The sequence below is a fragment of the Pelecanus crispus genome, chromosome 18 (genome assembly GCF_030463565.1).
Source record: "Pelecanus crispus isolate bPelCri1 chromosome 18, bPelCri1.pri, whole genome shotgun sequence".
Lineage (NCBI taxonomy): Eukaryota > Metazoa > Chordata > Aves > Pelecaniformes > Pelecanidae > Pelecanus > Pelecanus crispus.
In genome coordinates this window covers 1423549-1444845 of record NC_134660.1, presented here as the reverse complement: position 1 = coordinate 1444845, position 21297 = coordinate 1423549, and the positions used below count along the sequence as shown (strand labels likewise).

Genomic DNA, 21297 nt, shown 5'->3' with positions numbered 1-21297 from the left:
GTGCGGGGGTGTGCAGGAGTTCGGGGGGGGCTGTCAGGATTCAGGGGGGATGCGCTGGGTACCGGGGGGCTCTCGGGGTGCGGCGCTGGCGGGCGGACCGGCGCTCCCCCCCCCGGCGTTGCCACGGCAACGCTGCCGGCTTCGCTCCCGCATCCCCGGGGGCCGGCGCAGCCGGATCCACCTGCTCCTCCCCGGCCCTCCGCGGGGTCATCGCCAGGTCGGCAGAATAAATGAACGCGAGCACTAATGATGTGTTTGCTGGCTGTTTATGCTCTCTGTGTGTCAGGGGCACTCACATTTAGAGAGCTCATTATGGCTGCAATTAGACTGCACCATTGCTAGATATTTAACTCCTTTTTCTTTTAAATTAGCATTTTAATAACGTGCTTTGAGCAGGGGAAACAAAATGACCATTTTTCACGGACAAACTTCCTAGCTGTAGGTGCAACTTTAATGGCAAAGTTGCAAGGGAGGTAAAATAAGATCAGGCCTGTTCCCTTCCCACCTATCCCTGCCCTCTCCCCCTTCCTCCCCGCCAGCGGGAAGGGGGGTGGGAAGAAAAAAAAAAAAAAAAAAAAACCGGGAGAGATTTTTATTTGCTTTATCGCACACTCCATTTCCTAAATTTGTTCTGCAGCCAATTATTTTCGCCTTTAAAGTCCTGAACGCTCACGCCTGATGAAAATTAGCAGCCATCTGAGTTAAACTCTGCCTGTGACCTGTGAAGAGGGCTCGGAATAATTGCGTGCATGCGTGTGTGCACGCGCGTGTGCGAGGAGCCATCCGTCCCCAACTCCCCAAGCTGCGAGAGGGTGCGCGGATGGGAGCAGCCAGCGCCGATTACGTGACGGGTATTATCAAAATATCTTTATACGGTGACCCCCAGGGCCGCTTCCCTGCAAAGGTCACCGCAATTATTTCGCCTTCGTTCATAACTCGTCGCCTGGGCCGACGAGCCCGGGGGGCGAGGGGGCGCAGCCGAGGGGCTGGCCCTGGCCACCGCGCCAGGAGGAGGGAAAGCGGCGAAGGCAACGGCTCCGGGACTTCGCCAGGAGCTCCCCAAAACGCCCGCTGGCTTCGCACCCCCAAAGCGCAAAGCCCGAGCCCGGCCCGCCCGAAAGTGGCGGCTTCGTTCCTCCGCTGGGATTGATGCTCCTAATTAATTGATGACCCCAAACCACCCACCTTCCCCGCCCCGGGATTGCTGCGAGGGCCACGGGGAGGGGGCGAGGGACCCCCGGGGCTGGGTGCACCCGCTGCTGCTGGGCTGGCAGAGCCACCCGAACCGGGACAGGGGGTCACCCTGCGACCCCCCAGGCAGCCAAAATTGCTCCGAGGGCCCCCAATCAGTGGGGAACCACAGCAGGGATGGGCAGGAGAGGAAGGAGGGAGACGCAGCCTCTGCGAGAACGATGCTTTAAGCGTTTCCTCTTTTGCAGCCGCGCAGCTGCACCTTAGACACCACCGTTTCATAAATACAATCCGGGTAGCGCAGGCTATAATTTGGTGATAGCTACCCCAGGACATATCTAGATACACTTCTGTTATTTTAATTAAATACTGCATTATGGTTTGTGACAACTTCATCGCTATAGCGTAAATGAATTTGGAATTAAAGTCTTACTTAGGCATTCCACTACTTCCCCCCCCTCCCCTCCACCCCTCCGTGTTACAAAGCAAAAGGCTATAAAATCAAGATGTTTGTTCATTTACAGATGGAGCAGCTTGGAAAAGGGGGGGGGAAAGGAGAAAAGGCGAGACAGTGCAGAAGCGAGCGCAAAACACCGGTGGCTTGCGAGCATCCTCGGGCGGAGGAGAGCACGACGGGGGGATGCTGAATATTAATGGTGTGCGGTACCGTTCTCCTCCGAACCGGGCTGCTCCGAACACCCCTTGCCCCGGCCGCGGGATTTCTGTGTTGTCCGCGATTCTCATTTTTAACTCTTGGTTTGTGACTGCTGCAGAGAGGACGAAGCGCTGGAAGTTTTAGACCTTTGGGGATCCGGTCCGTGGGAAGGGCACGGCGGCGGCCGGAGAGACTGAGTTATGGCAAAGGGAAACTTTTTATTTTATGCCCAGGCCTGGGAGTTTCAATTCCATCCATCTATTAACTCGTCTCTAATGAAACTAGACCGTACGTGACATTTTGCAATATAACTGCTTTAAATGTTACCACATCAATTGGTTTAAATGTTACCCGCGCCTCATGAACCGGGAGATGGTTTTATAATTATCTCCGTCTCTCTCTAACGAACAAAGATTTCTACTGTCTGCTGGTATTTTACATTAGCAAAGGAAACAAGGATGCCTGCTCGAAGCACGGGTGCTCAACAGGCTCAGACAAATAAAAATCACAAGTTGTGAGGGTGGCGGAGGTGTTGCCTGTCACCTCTCGGCAAATCGATGCCAGATTTAAAACCTTCCTGATCTATTTTGCCTACGTGCAATTGGGGTCTCACCCTCCGCTCTCCTCGCGTTCTCTCAATTGCCGATTAACCACCCCCCAAATAAAAACGACTCGCATCCATCTACCCGCACGCGCACACATATATTTGTATATAATATGTAGATCCATAAAACGACGGCAGCCCGTGAAAGTTATGGCCGGGGAGGGATGGGTTTAACGACGAGGCTCCGCTTTAATATTTCCCGTTGTCACAACCCCAAGTGAAATTTCCACTTCCATTTACGAAATAAGCTGGGAAATCGTCGGACATTTGTTATGCCGGAAACAAAAAGCTTTTTTTTTTTCTTTTTTTTTTTTCTTTTTTTTTTTTTTGCCACCCATTTGAAACAGGGCATCGCAGCAAATGTCACCACCCCCCCCTCCCCGGCAGATTAGCGAGGGGCTCGTTACTAAATCTCTGTCTAATAAAGGCAGAGTTGACTCTGGAGGAGCTGCTGGTTATAACGCTGGCTTTGGAAAATGGAAGGATTGTCACACTTAAAGACACAAATTTCCCCTGTAATATATTCGAATGGAAACCTCTGAATCCAATACTACATGGGCATATCTAATAAATTCACAATATTTCAGCCTCAACAGCCTACAACGGTTAGTTTTAAAGATTTATGTGGTAAAAAATTACTCGGTGATGAATATAGTTTATTCTGTGCAGTATTGGAGGGTATAAGGAATTAAACTACTGTCTTTAACAGTGAATTTATTATTACCTCTGTCAAAGCCAAAGTCTTTAACAGCATTTATTATAAATTTCAGTGCAAAATAAATGGTCAAAGTATGCCTTAAACCTTACCCCCCCCCAGTGGAACCACGTGCCAGCCCAGGAGAAGTTCACGGGCTGGGGGGCAACGTCTCAGCAGCCCCCCGAGACCACCACGGCTGGCACTGGGGTACTGCGGCCACGGGGAAGGGGCCACCACGGGCCCCTGCCATGGCCACCGCTGCCCCGTGGGGCCGGGGTCACCCACCGCGGAGGGCAGGACGGCGTGCTCGGAGCTGGCGCGGTGTCGGCGTGGGGCGAAAGCAGCGGGGTTGGGGGCGAAATTGGGGATGCGGCAACGGGGACGCGTGGGGTGAAAGCAGCGGGGTTGGGGGTGAAATTGGGGATGCGGCAACGGGGACGCGTGGGGTGAAAGCAGCGGGGTTGGGGGTGAAATTGGGGATGTGGCAACGGGGGCGTGGGGCGAAAGCAGCGGGGTTGGGGCGAAATTGGGGATGTGGCAACGGGGGCGCGCAGGGGGAAAGCAGCGGGGTTGGGGCAAAATTGGGGATGTGGCAATGGGGGTGTGGGGCGAAAGCAGCGGGGTTGGGGGCGAAATTGGGGATGTGGCAACAGGGGCGCGGGGCAAAAGCAGCGGGGTTGGGGCGAAATTGGGGATGTGGCAACGGGGGCGCAGGGCGAAAGCAGCGGGGTTGGGGGCAGAATTGGGGATGTGGCAACGGGGGTGCGGGGCGAAAGCAGTGGGGTTGGGGGCAGAATTGGGGATGCGGCAATGGGGGCGCGTGGGGTGAAAGCAGCGGGGTTGGGGGCAGAATTGGGGATGTGGCAACGGGGGCGCGGGGTGAGTCCCTGCGGATGGGGCAACATCTGGGACGCGGCATCGGGGACGCGCGGGCGCCGGGCATCCTCGGCGCTGCCTCGCCGGCACTCGGCCACCCTTTTGTCCTCGCCTGCGATGGGTGTCCCCTCATTTATAAAAATTACCTGGGAGGAATGAGGCTGCCAGGGGCTTGTTCTGGACGATTGGTTCCCGCCGGGGGGGCGAGGGGGCCGGCGGGGGAAGGATGGCCCTTGCTTGAATTTGACCGGTGGGTGACCGTTGCCTTCCAGCTGACCCCGCCGTCCCATCCCCATCCCTCCCAACTCGGGAGCCTCCCAGAAGGGTTATTAATGGAAGCCGAACGCCGCCGAGCCCCAGGAGCCCATCTCCGCAGCCCACCCCACCAGGGACCCCGGGGGGCTGTGCCCACCGCCCCGGGATGCAGCTGCGCGCTGAGCCCCGACCGGGCTCGTTACACGTTGGCTCCCGCACCCAAGAGCTTCGGCGCATTCGGGGGGGCCCGTGGCCACCCCCCGTGGCCTCTCCCCACGAGCGAGACGGCCCCAAATCCAGCCCAAAATGCCACTAGATGTCACCACACGCCTTTCGCTCGGGGGCCGGGGGAATGGGAATATGTCCCCCCCTTCCCCCCCTGCTTTCATTGAAAGCAATTGAGAGAATTAACTTATCCGGTTTTATGGCCTGCTTGTCACATCCAACTAAGCCCACTTAAAATAGGAAGTCTCGCTGCATTCAAATAATTATCATAACGTACAAATCACTCAGCCAGGGGACGAGGGACCAGTGCTGGGGAAAGGGACGCCACGCCGGGGTTTTTGCTGGGATTACTGCTTCCCCCTCCCCAAATTCATTCCCCTGTGGTATCAGCCTGGGTGGGCTGCACTCGAGTGGGGTAGTGGTGTTTCGGGGTCCCTGCAAAGCAGGGCGATGCGGTGGGGTACGGGCTCTGCAGCTCGGCCAGCACCAGCCGTGACCCCCCTGGCCCCATTATCCCTGCGGCACTGGGGCCCAAGGAAGCGCTGGTGGCACTGGAGGTGCAAGAAGGAGCCTCCTGCCCGGGTCTGGGGGGACGATGAGAAAAGCCCTCGACAGCGGCATCCCCTGGGCTGCCCTTGCCCGGGCAGGACCGTGCGTGCCCCCCGCCGCAGCATCCCCCACCCTCCCTGCGCCCGCAGCCCCGGGGCTGCCGAGTGCCCCCCCCCAGCTACTGATGTCCACTAACCCCCAAATCACTTTTCCCCGCTGTCGATGCTCGAAATGTCAGACAGGACCCGAGCAGCAGCCGGCGTGTGTTTCAAAGACACCAGATGGATTTTTATATTAGCTACTATTTCATGTTCAGACAGAGCGACCGCACCGCTAAAACGGCAGCCTCGATGCTGCCGAGTTTGCTTCTGAGATTAATTTTGCGAAATTAATTGGGACAAGATTGAAAAGGAAATTAAAATGCAGCTGAGTGAACAGGCTTTTCAAACACCTTTCCCCCCCCTCCCTTCGCCACCTCCCTCCTTTCCCCCCCCCGCCAGCCCCGCGCCGCCTCCGTTCTGCGGCGGCCGCGAGCATCCGTCGCGCAAAGTAATTTACGGGGGAAAAGCTCTCAGGACCGATCGGTTACGTGTGAGGAAGCCAGCACAAGAGTCGCAATCTGGAGCCACTGAAGAGAGCGAAAACCCTGCCGCGACTCCAAGCTGTGTCCCCGGAGCTGGCGTGGGGGGGACTCAAGCCGCTTGGCCATCGGCGGGATGGAGCCAGGCGCTGGCAGCGGCGTGGGCAGCCCGGGCGGCGGGCATCGCCCTTAGGGACGGCTGTGGGTTGCTCCTGGTGTCACCCCCCTGGATAAACGAGGTTACGAGCCGGGGCTGTGGGTTCAGTGCCTGGAGCACGTCAGCCCCGTCCGGGGGGGGGCAGCGGGTCGCTAAACACCACCGCAAAGTGCTTTGAGATCCGCAGATGGGGAATTCTCAGCCTTCCAGAAAGGGACGGTGAAGCCCAGACTCAAAGCTGCTCTCTGCTGCTGCCAGGGATGCAGCTGCCTCCGCGGGGACGCGCGGGAGCTGGCCTCAAATACGCCGGCTAAAAACGTCCGTGCCACGCTGGCTGCAAAGCTTCGGGGAGGTGGATGAGCAGCCAGCGCCCCGTGCTGCGGCTCCGGCCTCGAGGGCTCCGACGGATGGACAAAACCCCCAAGGGAGGCCCTGCCGCCGCCGCCGCCGCTCTCCCGCCCATCGCTGCGGCACCCGATGGCCCGTGGCCACCCTGGGGACATCCAGTGGCTACCGCCAGGATGCAAAAGTAAACCTGATTCTTTTTCTCAGCTATAAAAAGTGGCCTTGGTCTTAACAAGCCTGCGACTTGGAGGTGCTCCTCATCTCCAAAGGTCCGTACCTGCCACAGCTGAGCCACCGCTGCACGTGCCGCCCTTCCCCACACCGGGTCCGCTTGCCCTTCCCAGGGTGGGCACCCCCCAAGGGCAGACGGGGCGCAACCACCGAGCTCATCGCTGTTCCCAGGCCAGAGCGGGGTGCAAAGCGCACTGCAAAACGCCATCCACACCACGCAACCCCCCGGGTTCATCGCTGTCCTTCGGGTGCAAAGTGCATCGCAGAACCAAAGCGCAGCCCCCCCCGCCCAAGTTCATCGCTGTTCCCGCACCGTGTCGGGGCGCGAAGCGAATTGCAAAGCACCACCCCCAAAATGCAGCCCCCCAAGCTCATTGCTGTCCTTGGAGCACAAAGTACACTGCAAAACAAAGCGCAGGCCCCCCCAAGTTGATCACTGCTCCTGCACCGTGTTGGGGTGCGAAGTGCATTGCAAAACACCACCAACAAAACGCAACCCCCCCCCAAGTTCATTGCTGTTCCTGTGCCAGATCAGGGTGCAAAGCACATTGCAAAACATCACCGACAAAACGCAACCCCCCCCAAGTTCATTGCCCTTCCCGTGCCAGATTGGGGTGCCACGCGCATTGCAAAACATCACTGACAAAACGCAACCCCCCCAAGTTCATCGCTGCCAGCTGGGGCCACCGTGGTCCGGCGGGGACCGGCTGGGAGCCAGGGCAGAGACCTGCAGGGCTGGGAGAGGGTCACAGCCACCCCTGGCTCTGCTCTTGCCCCCGCAGACCCGTTAATGCAAACACTTAATTTATTCACCTGTGTGCGCTTGCCGAAGGGAGCCCTGGTCACACCCGGCTGAGCAACTCAATTACCCCTGTAATACCTGAGCAACAGCACGTACAGACTCCATTACCGTGGAAAAAAAAAAAAAAAAAGAAAAATAAAATAAGCTTGCTTTGGGGCATTTGAAATGCCACGTGTGAAGGCAGGGGGTACGGGCAGGAGTGGCATCGATGGGGCGGTCGCAGAGGGGGGGAGCGGGATGCCTCCGCTAAATTTCTAATTTAACTCTGCTTTGGACCTTGATTTTCACCAATTTCATCAGTTCTTGATCTTGCCGTTGAGCCCCAGCCCCACGACAAGGAACACGGGGCCGCCGGCGCTACTCTTACCTTGCTTAGGACGTAGATGAGGTCTCCGCGGTGGAAGGAGAGCTCGTCGGGATGCTCGCTGCTGCAGTCCCACATCCCTTGGTAGTAATTGGCATAATCTTGCCAGGGTCCTCCTGAGGAAAAAAGAAAATAAAAGTCAGGGTGACAGGGAATTATCCGGGGAAATATTGGGGTTGTGGGGTGGGGTGTTGGGGGAGAGGGGCTGGTATTTGTCGGGGAAAGGAAGGAAATGTTGCTGTTATTAATTTTGCATTTCAATTAAAAGGCAGGGCCCAAAGAGGCACTGCAAGAAAAAGGGGCTGCTCAATAAATAAATGCAATATCTATCAGTAAATACACATAAACACACTGATAAACGTTTCAGCTTCAGGAGACCCTGAATTAAAGCTGTTTACTACAAACCACAAAGGGAGCCAAAGATGCCTTCCCTCTCTCCCAAGTCCTTCGTCTCCTCCTTGGGCTCAAACCTCGCTGTCCCCGAGGCGACATCCGTAACCTGGTCAAGAGGGGACCCGTGGCACCAGCGCCAGCTCCGCTGAGCAGCGTCCCCACCACGGCGAGAGCCATGCCAGAGGCCACGGAAGAGGAATACCAGTAATTAACACGGGTATTTGCACCGGGCCTCCGGCAGCATGCTGCTGGGGAAGGTGATGGCCAAGTTTGTTTATTAATTAAAGAAGCCAAGCAGGGGATTGCAGCCGATGGAGCAGGACCTGCTCAGCAAGCAAACAGCACCGACTGCTCGGCCCGGAGCGCCCGGAGCCGGAACAGGGGCAGGAGGAGAGCAGGGAGCAAACATCTGCCTTCACCCCCCATTCCTGGGAGGTCAGAGAAGCTCCCAAACCTTCCATGGCATGATACAAGCTGATAGCTCAGGTCTCAATCTTCCCATCGAGCTGTGAGTTTGGGAAAGCAGAGCCTTTGCTTGTGTGTGATCACAGTCTGCTGCGGAAAGGGAAGGGAACGTGAGCCAGCAAACTCTTTTTTTCCCTTTTTTTCCCCCTTTTTTTTGGGGACACACACACAAATGATCTGTTTGCTGAAAGCCATAGGTTTGGGCTGGTGAGACCGTTGGCAAATGGTGCCAAGGCTGGGGACCGCCCTGGGCTAAACGTGCACGTGGGTTTTGTGGGAAATGTCACTGCAGCGTGTCCAGAATGAAACATTTCCACCTTTGCCATCTCAGAACGGCATTGCCCACCCCAGAACGTGGCCCAGAGACCAGAGCCACCACGACAGGTGGGTCCCCGCCGCGGGGACAGAAGCATCCCGCCGTGCAAAGGGACTGGATGAGCCTGATGCCAAGGTCTCGCAGAGCCCCGCGACTGGAGGAGACGCTGCTCTGCCCAGTTCGCGGGCTGGGGAAGTGACTTGTGCCAGCACATCCAACAGACCCTTCGCAGCATCAGGAAAAGCACCCAAAGAAACCAGATTCACGGTTTTCAAGCAGACAAGACAACTGTTAAAACGTGCTCCTGGACCAAAGGCTTCAGGCAGGAGACTGCTCTGATGGCACAGCACCAAAGTGGGGGAGAATCCAGATGTCACGACACGGGCAGCTCCGGGATGTGACCCCCATGGATAATTAAACTCAGTAAAACCACATTCTGCTGGGGGCGGATTCGAGCACCGGGGCTGTACCAGCGATCTGTGCTGCTCTGCCACGCGGCTGAACCAAGCCCAGAAAGCATAAATAGAAAATATTGAGCACATGTTGGAGGAAATGTTTCTAATATGGTATAAGGGACCGAGTGATAAGGGTGCATCTGGAGTACTGTGCCCAGATTTGATCACCTAAATATGAAAAAGGACATTACAGAGATGGATAATGGCACGGCAGGGAGCAACTGGAATGACTCAGGGACTTGGGGAACTTAAATAGAAAGGCTGGGAAAAAAAAAAAAAGTAGGTCTGCATCCTTTGGAAAGTATTAAAGGGGGAGCACGCAGTGGCAAGGAAAAGATTGTGAAGGGAATAGAAGGAGTAGGAGCTACTGAGTTATTTAAGCTTGTGCTAAGTGCAGGAACCAGAGGTTATGAACTGGAGGCAGAGGAAATATCAGGGCGTGCGGGCGCTGAGCAGGAGGACGAGGCAAGCGGCAGCTTTGGTAGGAGCCGGCAAGTCGTGTAATTAACACAAAAGGTCGTTACGGGAGGGTGTGAGGACAACACCACGATGCAGAGAATAACCCGCGGCGGGGGGACGGCGCTTGGCACCAACCTGCTGCTGTCCCCTGTGAGACGAGGCTGGGGAAAGGCTGCTCCGGGGGTGTCTGAAGCACCAGTTATTCCGCGGAGCACCACCACTAACGTGCTGGCAAAGAGATTTAAACGCAGCGATCCCCCCGGCAGCCTCTGCTCCCCTTCAGAGCTCTGCTCCTGTCACTAACGCACTGCAAGGCGAAGGGGGTTTGGGTTGAGATAGGAAATACATCTTCCTACAAGACGTTTCCAGAGCCAAAAGTGCCCATTCCCCACCCAGAGCTCCCCCGGGACAGGAATCCCAGACGCCTGCTCGCCCGCAGGGAGGATGCTGCCGGGAAGCTGGAATCAGCCTCGTTGGAATTGTCCCTTGTTTACCGGGAACGCTTGGGAGGTGCCTCCCTATCCCCCATCTGCTCTTCCCCGCTTAGCAAAGGAACAAGAGGACCTTGGAGCATCTGGCCATGCTGTCAAGGAGCGGAGAAAGGAGAAAACGAGACTTTGCAGAAGCCGCGCGCGTGAGCGTCGACATGATATTCTGCGAGTACAAAGGGAGAAAAATTTTCCAGCCCACAGGAAGGTTCATGCTCCCAAAAGTTTGTGCATTTTTCCCAAGTCGGCTGGTTGGATGGAAGGTCTCAGCCCTCCCTCCGACCCTGCCTTCTAGAGGTCAGAATTAATTGCATCAGACGAGGAAGATGCCTCACGATGAAAGCACGGTCAGGCTCTGCGCTTCTTTCCCAGCCACAGCTTCAAAAGCAACAAAGCTGTTCGTGCCAGCTACCAAGAATATCTTGTTAAAATTAGGGCCGTTTGCAGAAAAGGGATCCGGGCTCCCATTTTAGCACTTAAAGTTAAGGCCAGGCAAGGGAGAACTTCACTCTGCAGCCTCCACAGGGGACGGTGGGTGTCCGTGATCCCCCCGACCTGCCAGCTCCAGGCTGGGTGGGATGTGGCTCGCATCCAGACGAGCCATCCCGGGACTCCTGCATTACCCCGCATTAATTCTGCTCACTTTTACAGAAAAGAGGTTTTGTTTAAAAAGCCCCAATGCCCCGTCTAGATACTTAAATCTGCGTTCAGGGCAGAGCCGTGATTTCAGTGTGACTGATTTACACTGATGTAAATGGGACGAGAGCCTGCTCCCATGTTTATGGGCCTTGGGGTCATTAAGAAAACCAGCCAAATGTGACAACCGCATCATTTTCTTCTGCAGCCTGAGCAGCCCCAAGCAGGGGCTGTGGGAGAGGCACGATCCACCCCGACCCCTTTGCTTCGGGCATGTTGCCTCAGAAGCCTGTTGATGCTGAAACCTAATGACAACCGTCGGCAGCTCAGGGGTTTTCACTGCTGTGCTCATGCTAGGTGAAACCTCCTGCCACGCTAAGCGCAGGAGACTGTGGCAGGAGGCAGGCTGCGAGGCTTTTTTATTTTCTAAGTAGAGGAATTTTGCTCTGTTTGTATTCAATTGGTAAGCTCGCACTGCAGCAGCAGCCCCGAAGCCCGTCCAGCACAGAAGGCAGGGATTCAGCAGCCTTGAGCGAAGCAAATGGGTGTCTTGGCAGGAGCAGCCTGAAGCTCTCAGCTGGATTTGCTGGGCTGCTCCAGCATTGTGGCATCCTTGTGGTTCTTAGAAATTAGAAACAATAGTTTGCCATTAGCCAAATGCTCATCTGGCACTTTGGCCGTGTGATATAATTAAGAAATAGCCCCTTCCCTCCCTCCCTGCAGCCCGGCCCTCTGCTCAAGGACTCCCGTCATCTCTTTCTCGCCCTTGGTCCGGTTGGACAGCAGCACAAATTACCAAAGCAAAAGGCACGAGGGCCGGGGTTGCTGGTGCTGCGATAACCTTTCCCTCTTGAAACGTAGCCCAGCATTTCAGAAGCGAGAGTCTAATATATTATTTAGTGTAAAAACAGACACAGGACTTAAAGCAATCATGACAATGCTAATAACTAAACCAGTTACAACGATTAACAACAATTACAACCGCCAGGCAGATGCTAATGAGTACGAGCAGGGTGTTTAAACGGCTGGCAGGGCTGTGACAGGCAAGAGCCAAAATCCTCGGGGTGGCCTTGGGGTGCAGGTTCATCACCACCTCTGGCACCAGCCTGCCACGGAGCCGTGCGCTGCACCCCACGGACCCCCACCCCGAGCTGCAAAACCCGCGGGGGAGCTGTTTTTCTACCGCCTGGTCCTTTGGACGTTTAAACGCTGGGGCAGTTGTGAAAGGCAAAGAAAAACATGCGTGTGTGCACGCGTGTCCCATCACCTTCTGCTTGCCTTACCCCGTGCCGAGGAGTCTGCAGGAAGAGCACGCAGTCCCGCTTTATGACCGCAGTACAGTTTATAAAGATTGGGACGTCGTTTTTCCCGAGCTCGGGTGCTGGTACCGGCTGCAGCTGCCACATGCTCCAGCGGCCAAATAAGTCATCATGCCGGCGGGTGGGAAACAAGCTCCGCAAAACCATGAGGAGTGGAGAAACGCTGACTTGCTCCGGTCCTAGCGAGCAGCTGGGACTCAGCCCCGTCTGTGCTACCAAGATTTCAGTAAAAACAGGCCTGAGCGCCCTCCTGAGCTGGGGACAACCGCCCGGGAACCATCCAGCGGGGGTTGATGTTGGCCAAAGGGCTCGTTGGACGTTGGATCAGGCTTTCCAGAAATGCCAGGAAGTTGGGCATGGGGGCTCTCGGACCACTGGAAGGGGTAAACCAGCTGAGCAATGCTTGGGGTGCTCGTGCTTTCAGGAGAGCACAAGCATGCGTGAAGCTGGTTTAGCCACCCACCATCCACAGCATCCGACACCGAACCCCTCCGGTCTCCATCACCCAACAAGCGGGATGCCTGCTGTGGGTGCCTGGCCGGGCAGGCACCCTGCGAGCCAGGCATCACTGGGGCGAGACCGTCCCCTCCAAGCTCCGGAGTGGGAGGATGGTGCGGGAAGCTCTCCCGAGCCGGGCTTTGCCAGGAGGATGTGTTTCACCATGCGGTGAAGAGCAAGCAGGGCGGCAGGAAGCCCTGGGCCAGTCCAGCCCCAGCTGCTCAGACACAAGCACTGCTTTCCTGCGCCGGGGAGGAAGCGGCGATGGAAAGCAAAGCAGGTGGGACCGGGGAGGAAACAGATCTTCCGCTCCCATCCCATGGTGCAGGTCCTTAAGGAAAAAGCAGGGGCGGGGACCCTGGTGACCATGGCAGGCTCTCGGGCTGATGGTTCCGGGCAGGCGGTGCTGGTTCCTGGGGTGGTGGTGTGCGTCCTTCCGGCTTCCCGCGGCGAGATCCCTCCCTGCGGCCGCTTCCTCTGGGCCATGACTCGCTTCCTGCGCTCCCTCCAGGCTGTTCCTGCCCCAGCTCCTCGGGATGCGCCGGCAGGGCTGGCTCCCACTCCGTGGTCCAGGATGGGATGAGGGACAGGGACGGCTGTGCCTCCATGGGAGACGCATCAGCACACAGATCCCATCAGGCAGGGGAGGGGATGGACGCTGGGGCTCCTCCATGGAGACTCACTAAGGCCACCCCCCATGGGGTGCCTGGCCAAAAAGGAGAGGCATTCCCCAGGCCCGTAGCATGGAGAAGACGGGGAGAGCTCCCCAAGCTTGAGTTGTCTGAACTTCACCAGTTGCAGAGACTCCTCTGTCACCCATCAGCCTGCTCTTGGGGACCCTCCCATCCTCCAGCGCACCCCTCCATCACCACCCGCACCCCGGGATGCGCGAAGGCGGCCGGACTCAGACCCCCCCAACCATGACCTGGAGGTCCTTTGGGATGGCCAAAGTAGGGTGGGCTCTTACCGCTTCCCTGTCTGCTCCAGTCATCGTCGCTGTCCTCTGGGAAGGGGGGCTCCAGCTCCTCTTCTGGGGGGGAAACAGAGCAGAGGAGTCAGGGGAAGGGCTGTGAGCGTTACTGCTGCACCAAACCCCCAGGCAGGCAGAGGGCTGCGAGAGCATCCGACTGTCAAAATAATAAATTCCCGGCTTAATTGTGAAGAGTGGAAGGGAGGAAGTCACAGACAATATTTTAAAACGTGTTGCATAAAAATATGAATTGTTGTTAACACTGGTAAAAACAAATCACTTATTATAGGCTCATAAATTTAGGCAGCACTTTGCCAAGTGCCCTATAGGAAGAGATGCTTCCTGTGCAGGACTCGCAGCCCAGAGAAAACGAGACGCCGAGGAGAAATGCCAGGACAGAAACGCGAGGAAGGATGGGGGACAAAAGCAGAAATTAAGGAGGAGAAAGAAGACCCCAGGCGGTGGAGGGCAGGCTGGCGCGGCTACGGAGGATGGGGAAAGAGGATGCAAGAAAATAATAAGAAATGGTACTGTGGAAAAGGTTAAGGACAGAGGGGCTGGAAGTCACGGGGAAGCCCTGCGGAAATGCCTAGTGACTGATGGGAGAGAGGATCTATACACAAATAAGTTTAAATAAGATTATTTAACACCAAGCCAGGTACAACCCATCTGGCCTGAGCTGCTCTGGGTGCTGGAGTAAGTTGGGTGCACAGCACCCACAGGAGCTGCCGTCACAGCCCAGCCTTCCTTCTGCAACCATAAAGACTAGAAGCAACCCAATAAAATAATACAAATAAAACTCAATTCTGAAACACGTCAGAAAGCCAGCGCTCATCGTTCATCTGCACCTCTTGCACTGCTGCTGGGGAGCACGGGGCAGCCCGGGCACGGCTGAGCCCGGTGCAGAGGAGGTGTCCCCGTTGCACCTCAGGGGACATGGCTTTGCTGTCACCTTTAGGCAGAGCCAACAGAAACCAAGCCCGGGTCTTCTGCCGATCCCACGGCACCCCATCGCAGGGCAGTGAAGTGCTGCTGCTGCTGCTCGGCACTTCCCGAGGACACGGCCCCAGCCCCAGCCGTCTCTCCCACTCGGCGCTGATCAATGCAAACCAGGTCAGACCTCCGCTGCCAATTACAAATTGCATCCCAAGTTGGAGGGTCACTGCAACTGCTCCCCCATTAGACGGGAAGCAGCACCAAAGATCTTTTCTAAATAAATCAGACTTTATTGTAAAACTCGGCCACTGACGAGACAGAACCTCATTAGCATTGATTTTAAAATAAATTATTGAAAGTGGCTTTTGCCTGCTCTTTGCATTTGTAAAAGAGAACATAAATGTATTTGTAACAGCACTCTCTCCCCATCATTCCCATGCACGCACCCCAAACCCTCACATCTGGAGTCCCTTATACTTTAACCAATGGCACCATATCCCCTAATCCCATCTCGGCACGAGATGGAGGGCAGTCAAACCATCTCCCGTGCCTGTGCGCCATGAAAACCCCAGCGCCATCCTCAAAAGCGGGGCAACATCGTTCCCCCACCGCTGCGGGTGACACCTGTGCGCAGGGGCTCCCCACGGCTGCCCCCGCCTCTGACCCGTGCCGTGCACACCCCTCCGGCTTGCATCCGTGCCTGCATCCTGCAGGCACCGCTTCCATCCCGGAGCCAGGCTGTCCTCAGGAAACCTCTTCCCAGAGCCCTTCTCGCACCTCCCGGCACGCACACATGCTCCTTGGGAAGCGTCAGCTGGCGCTGGCGCAGGAAAATACGTGCCACGGAGGAAAAGCTGCCGCTGGGCTTCCAAGATGAGCAAAGCTGCGGGAATCCTGCGTACGGAGGGGGCTGGCACTGCCGGCTCCCTGCCTGGACGTGGTGCTGGGCAGTGGTGGGTGCCCCCATGATCCCGGGGAGACCTATCCATCCTGCTTTCTCCTCACTTTCCTGGGAGCCCCCCCAGATTGCAGCGCTGCTCCCCCTTGCTGGCACAGCTAACGGGGAGTCACATTTACAGCCCCGAACGAGCTCAGGCAGCTCCACGGGTCCCGACCCCTCGCCCCATAGAGAGCTGCTGCTCCCCCGCATCCTCGCTCTCCGGGAGCCACGCGAGGCTTTCCAGAGCAGCCCCCTCTCCTTGTCCCACCTTGGGCCGCTTTATTCCATATTTGATGGAACGGAGCATGTTCTAACCAGAAGTCAAAGCCACGGACCGCCTCCCTGCTCGCATCGCCCAGCTGAGACATCAGCTAGGCAGCGGACTGCTCCACGGCTTGGACAAGGCGCTCCCTGTGTCTCAGCACGCTGCGCCTCAGTTTCCCTTTTTTTAGAAAGCCCCTGCCCTGCTGACCACGCTCTGTGCCTTTCCCAAAGGGTGCTTGGAGAGATCCCAGGCGATGCCCAGTCCCTGCTCTGCCTGGCACGCTCAGGGCTGGCCGCCCCGCAGCGAGCTCTTCGAGACTGATGGGCTGTGATGGACGGAGCCTTTGCAGAAGGAAGGGAGGAAACTTGCATGGGATTTTTCTCAGGAAAACATGGTGGGGAGGCAGCTGGCTGGTGTGGCTTCCCCTCGGCTGGCAGCAGCCAGCTCCACTTGCCCTCCTGCACCCCAACTTCTCCCGCAGCAGGGCCAGCCGCAGCCTCTCCCTGCCCGCAGCGTGGGCGCAGACACCCTGCGATGGCCGTGGGGAAGGGGCTAATGCTGGGCGCTGCGGCACGCCGGCCCCAGGCACCGTCCCTGCAGATTCTGAGCTCTGCAGTTTGTGAACGGGGCTGTGGGGACGCAGCAACTCCCCGCCACGCCGCAGCCCTGCAGCCTGTTGCAGCCACCTGCTTTTCCGAGTCAAGTCTGGAAGCGATGCTCTGCCTTCCCAGGGCCTGGGTGTTTGATGCCAGCCAATATCTGGCTTTTTATAGTGACGAATCAGAGGCAAACGCTGAAAAATGCAGCTCCTGGGGGCTGTGCTGCTTCCCCCTATGCCGCCTCCCTGTACGGAGCATCACAGCCTCGGCCATATCACTCTCGGGGAAAAAATGCCCTTGCATCCCCATGGGCAGCCGCGGGCACCCACACGTGGGGTCTGGAGCCTCCCAGCAGCCCCCAGCCCCGGGCATGGCCGGGGAGCCGGCGGGCTGTGCACCCCACCGCTGCACCGGCGCAGCCTGGGCGTTGGGCAGATTCTCAGAGGAGCTGTGTTTTAATGTAGCAATTTGATTCAATTTTCCACTCTATAAAATTACCCATCACTGCTCGTTGCTTCCTAACAGACACCTTCACTCTTAATTTAACAATCCTATCGAATTCTGCCAGGGAAATTGGAAAAATTTATCACCTGTGAAATTTTATTTTTCCTTGGTTGTATCTGTTTTTGTAAAACTTCATTAACAACGATGACTTGCTGAGGAAATTATCTCTTCATCACCCCCCCTTTCTTTTTTTCCCCTCTCCCTCTTTCTCTCTCTATTTTCACTCAGGACACGAGGGAGGCAGCCGGGCCCAGAGGAGACCCCAGCTTGGACGGGGACTTTCCCTGCGCTTGCTGGGGGGTCCGAGGGGTGCAAACGGCCGGGGGGGACGAGCTCAGAGCAGAGCAAACCTCTCCTCCCTGCCCAAGCCCTGCAGCTGGTTTCTCACCACTCGCGCGCTGGGCATCTGCCTCTACAGCAACGTGCCACCACCACCGACCTTCAACCAGGCGGGGAGCTGGGGTGTGCGGGGGGTGCCAAACTTGCCCAGATGGGAGAGCTGTGGCTTTGCTTCCCGCTGGCAGCATCCTGCGGGGTGTCCGAGCCGCGTCCCTGCGTGTCGGTGCGATTCCAGCCGCGGGCTGGAGGCAGGATGCTCGCTGGCCGGAGAGCAGATGCGACGCGGGCAGGGGCAGCTGTCCCGCAGCTCCTGCCTGCACCTTGGCTCGGTGCAGCCGCGACGCCGGGAGCAGGACGCTTGGCCGAACCCCAGGGACCGCAGCCCCTGCACAGCAGCAAAGCCCCCGGGATGCCTGTGCACCGGGGCAGAGGGATAGTGCAAAAGCCCTGCTAAAGCAAGGGGCTTCAACCCTGCTGCTTGTGGGGTTTGGGCTGGTGAGCAGCCTGAGACGCAACCCTTCGGGCCACCTTCGGAACCTCTTAGCAAGCTCTTAAGAAGCTGGGATGGGCAGGACAGATGGCACAGTAAAACCCCACAGTTAAAGGGAGGGTTTGGCTGGGATGTTCCCTCCTCCACTGCAATGCTCTGCAGCCCCAGCGTCAGGGCACCGATCCGTCCGCAGGAGCAGGAGTGCAACATCCGTGGGAGCCAAGGGTAAACCTGGCTGGCAGGGTCAGCTCCAGCTCTTTTGAGGCACTGCATCCCGGAGCGGGGGCAACGGAGGGGTCTGTCCCTAAATCAACCCTGCGCAAGCTCCCAGCAGGGTCACCATTAGCCACATGTGGAACAAACCTCACATCTAACGTCTACTCTGCAGTCAGTGTCGGCAGCCGCAAGGCAGCGAGGAGTCGGGCACAGCTGCCAAAGCAGCCAGGGTTGCCGAGAGCCCTCGGCCTGACGGACCGTCAGCACTTCGCACGCACCAGCCTGGGGACCGCGGCGCGGGGGCTCCTGCTGCGCGCAGGGATCGCTGCAGGTACGCCCGCAGGAGCGGAAAGCTGCTGCCCAAATCGCTGAGGACGTAAACAGAGGAAGGGAAGGTCAGGAAGGAAAAATGAGAGATGGGCAGAGGCTGAGGCTTTGCTCAGGGTTGCAGAGGCAGCTCCGGAGCCCCGGCTCCGCTCCCAGCAGCTGTCTGGATGCCACTTGCAAACCACTGAGCAGAGATTTCCTTTGGCAGCAATAACAAGACAAAGATCTCAGGCACCATAAAACTTTCTGGTGCATTCAATATTTTTTTTTTAATCACTACAAATATAAAGTTCTGAAATAAATAAGAAGAAACAAAGACCTATTTTGCATCTCTGAACGCAGACACCAAGGTACCCTGCTCTCGGGGATGCAGAGAGCTGGGTGTTCCCAACCTCAGCGCAGAGCCAGAACAGCGCATGTGTTTGAACAAGGCTCAGGTGACCTGTTGACCAAGCCCTGGGGCATGTCACACTGTGATTTCTGCTATGACGGTAAGAAACGTTGCAGACCGTGTCACCCTCACAGGCTGTTTGGTTCTGTGCCAGGAAGATTGCTCCTGGCTCCTTTAACCAGCACCAGCAGCCGCTGCCCTGCTACCTCCAGACCTCGTGCACTGTTAGTGAACAAGCGCTAGTCTTTAATGCACTTATTTTATCATCTCTTGGAAGGCCAGTAATTGTGTTACAGCCATGACTGCATGCCCAGAAGGGAGCATTTTCATCATCTAAAGTCTGATTTTCCAGGTAACACAGCCCAGAGATTCCACTCTCACCAAACTTAATATTACTTGAGCTGAAAGGAGCACAACCTCTAAAAGCCACCTTACCTGAATTTACAAACCCTCCTCCTCACCAGAACAGAAAGGGTTTACTCTTGTGGTCCATCAAACAGTCTGAACAAAGGTCAAACCTTTGCGTTATGGGTCCGTTAAACTCAGCAAAGCCCTAGATGTTCGTTCCCATCAATGAGTGATGTGGCCAAGGTCTCCTGTCACGTTTGCAGGGCTAAGGCTGGAGGATGGCTCAGGTTTTAACCTACTTATTTGGTTGCTTACCTGGCAAAACCTCGTAGATGTCATCATCTTCCATCTCAACGTTTGGCTCATCCTGATTCAGGGTAGTATTGTGGGATGCTGTGTTCGCAGAGTCGGAACTGTCCACATCATTGTAGGGCTCTTCTTGGTCCTCCTCATCACATGGGATAGTGAGGGAGCCCAGGTCTGGCAGGAGGGAGCAAAAGCATGGTGAAAAAGAGCAAATCAAAGTACCAGCTGGATGCTGGCACTTTCAGTGAGTTGAAATCAAGTAACAAAGCCTGCGCCACCGTACTTTGTGCTCGCTATGGACCTGCAGGGAGTGAACTGTCCCCTTGCTTGGCCCATGAGCTCCTGGTGCAAAGAATATGGGATGAAGGCTGAGACTAGGCTAAAACAAAGGAAAAGCCCAAGAAAGGATGGCAAACGTCAGAGAACAAAGTCAAATTCAACAAGTGCCTCAAGGAACTGAACCTGACCCCATTCCTGGGCAGCTGCCTGTGGTTTCCAGAGGGTATCCACAGGCAGGGCCAGAGTCTTGTCTCAGTATTGCTGGTCTCAAACTGGAGAAACTCCAGTGGAGCCAAACCCCATCCTTCCTCAGCCAAGGACAGAACAGCAGACCTGCAACCCCAGTGGTGAGGAGCGATTGCCACCCTTTTCTTGTCCCACTTGGTGACATTTGCAGCCTTTGAGAGATCACACAACTCTATCCTCTAAAAGCAGCCAAAGGCTCTCAAGCTGAACCCAAATGCCTGTGGGCTCCAAACCACCACTTCTTTTTACCCACCTGCTCCAAAGAGCAAAGCCCCAGAACCTCTGTTTTTGCTAAGAGGGGATGCTGGGACCTCAGCAAGGTCTTGGCAATGAGCACAAGCCCACCCATTGCTGGAGGGAGCAGCCCAAGCTGGGTGGGAGGATGCTGCCAGGATCTGCTCGAACAGGGCATGCGGGCTTGGACCAAGCTGCCGGACTCACCCTTCAGGAGGAACTGGATCTGATCCACCCAGGCTTCAGCCTCTGCTGGGCTTGGGGCTGTGAACTGGAGAGAGGTTCACCTGTTACCGTGCTGCTTCTTGTATGTAGGAAAATGATTTGCAGCTGGAATAGGGGATGGAGATCCTGGATCTGCCATTCCCTACCCTGTGACTTTGGAAAAAGCCATTTCACTTCTTTATCTCCCTATTCCAAAGGGGGAAACAGAAGCGGAACAAAGCTAGACTATCCCAGAGGAAGGCTGTCAAGCCTAATTCATTAAAATAATTCAGATGAAAACCACAATCCCCACTGAATATACTATACTGACTCTGAACTCTCTACATCCAGAATCTCCCTGAAGCTCAGGAAAGCTCTCATGCACACTTTGTGGATTGGGCCAGGTTTTTCATTACACCAGTTTTTAGGCTCCCCCCAGATGCTCAACAAATGGAAGGTTTAAATTTAACCTGGCTCTGAACTGCTTATTAAAAAATGGGCTTTCCAAACCCAAACCTCTAATGCCTCCAACCCATGATCTCACTTAATCCTTGTGCCCCACAAGTGCTAAGAGAGCCCAGGGTCACCCTTGCGCCAAGGGAAGGTCCACGTTGAGATGACCTGCCCAGAAGGAGAAGCATCAGCACCTTCTGCACTGCTGCTTGGTTTGTTTTACCATGGGGCTTGGAGATTCACAGCCTCCCTGACCCTGCAGGTCCAGCCTGCGCCCCAGCCCTGGCAGCGCGTGCTTTTGTGCCTAGTGCTCAAACCAGCACAGAAGGTCCGTTTCTTCCCCCAGTTCCTACCTCGTAGGTGCGTTTGCCAGGGCAGATTAACTCGAAACAGCATCTTTTTCGAGAGTCTTTGCGGAGATGGAAAGCCAGCCGGGCACTATAGTGCTCAATGGAGAAGGTGCCTTTAGGTTGCTTGCCTGCAAGAAGAAAAATATGCTAAATCTGCAGCTTGCATCTTTTTATCAAGCTCGCAGTACTGCTGGGTGGTGCAGACGTCTGCTGCCCGCATAGGGAAACCGAGGTACACCACATGCCAACGAAAAATAGCCAGAAAAAACCCTTCCGTCTAAGCATGTTCACTCCCAGGAAATCCAAAGGGAATATTATAAAATCTTCATAAAGACACAGT

The 21297-nt window shown here is 56.2% G+C and overlaps 1 protein-coding gene across 1 annotated transcript in view; it reads right to left on the bottom strand.

Annotated features, from left to right (window-relative positions):
- The window catches only part of SKAP1 (src kinase associated phosphoprotein 1), a 159585-nt gene that overhangs the window by 8299 nt on the left and 129989 nt on the right, over positions 1 to 21297 (bottom strand). The window contains exons 7-11 of the mRNA XM_075722878.1: positions 20961 to 21085; positions 20158 to 20221; positions 19201 to 19365; positions 13528 to 13590; positions 7535 to 7647 (exon numbers count right to left, since the gene is read on the bottom strand). Coding sequence (XP_075578993.1) covers positions 7535 to 7647; positions 13528 to 13590; positions 19201 to 19365; positions 20158 to 20221; positions 20961 to 21085 — 530 coding nt within the window. The remainder of the gene's footprint in view (positions 1 to 7534; positions 7648 to 13527; positions 13591 to 19200; positions 19366 to 20157; positions 20222 to 20960; positions 21086 to 21297) is intronic.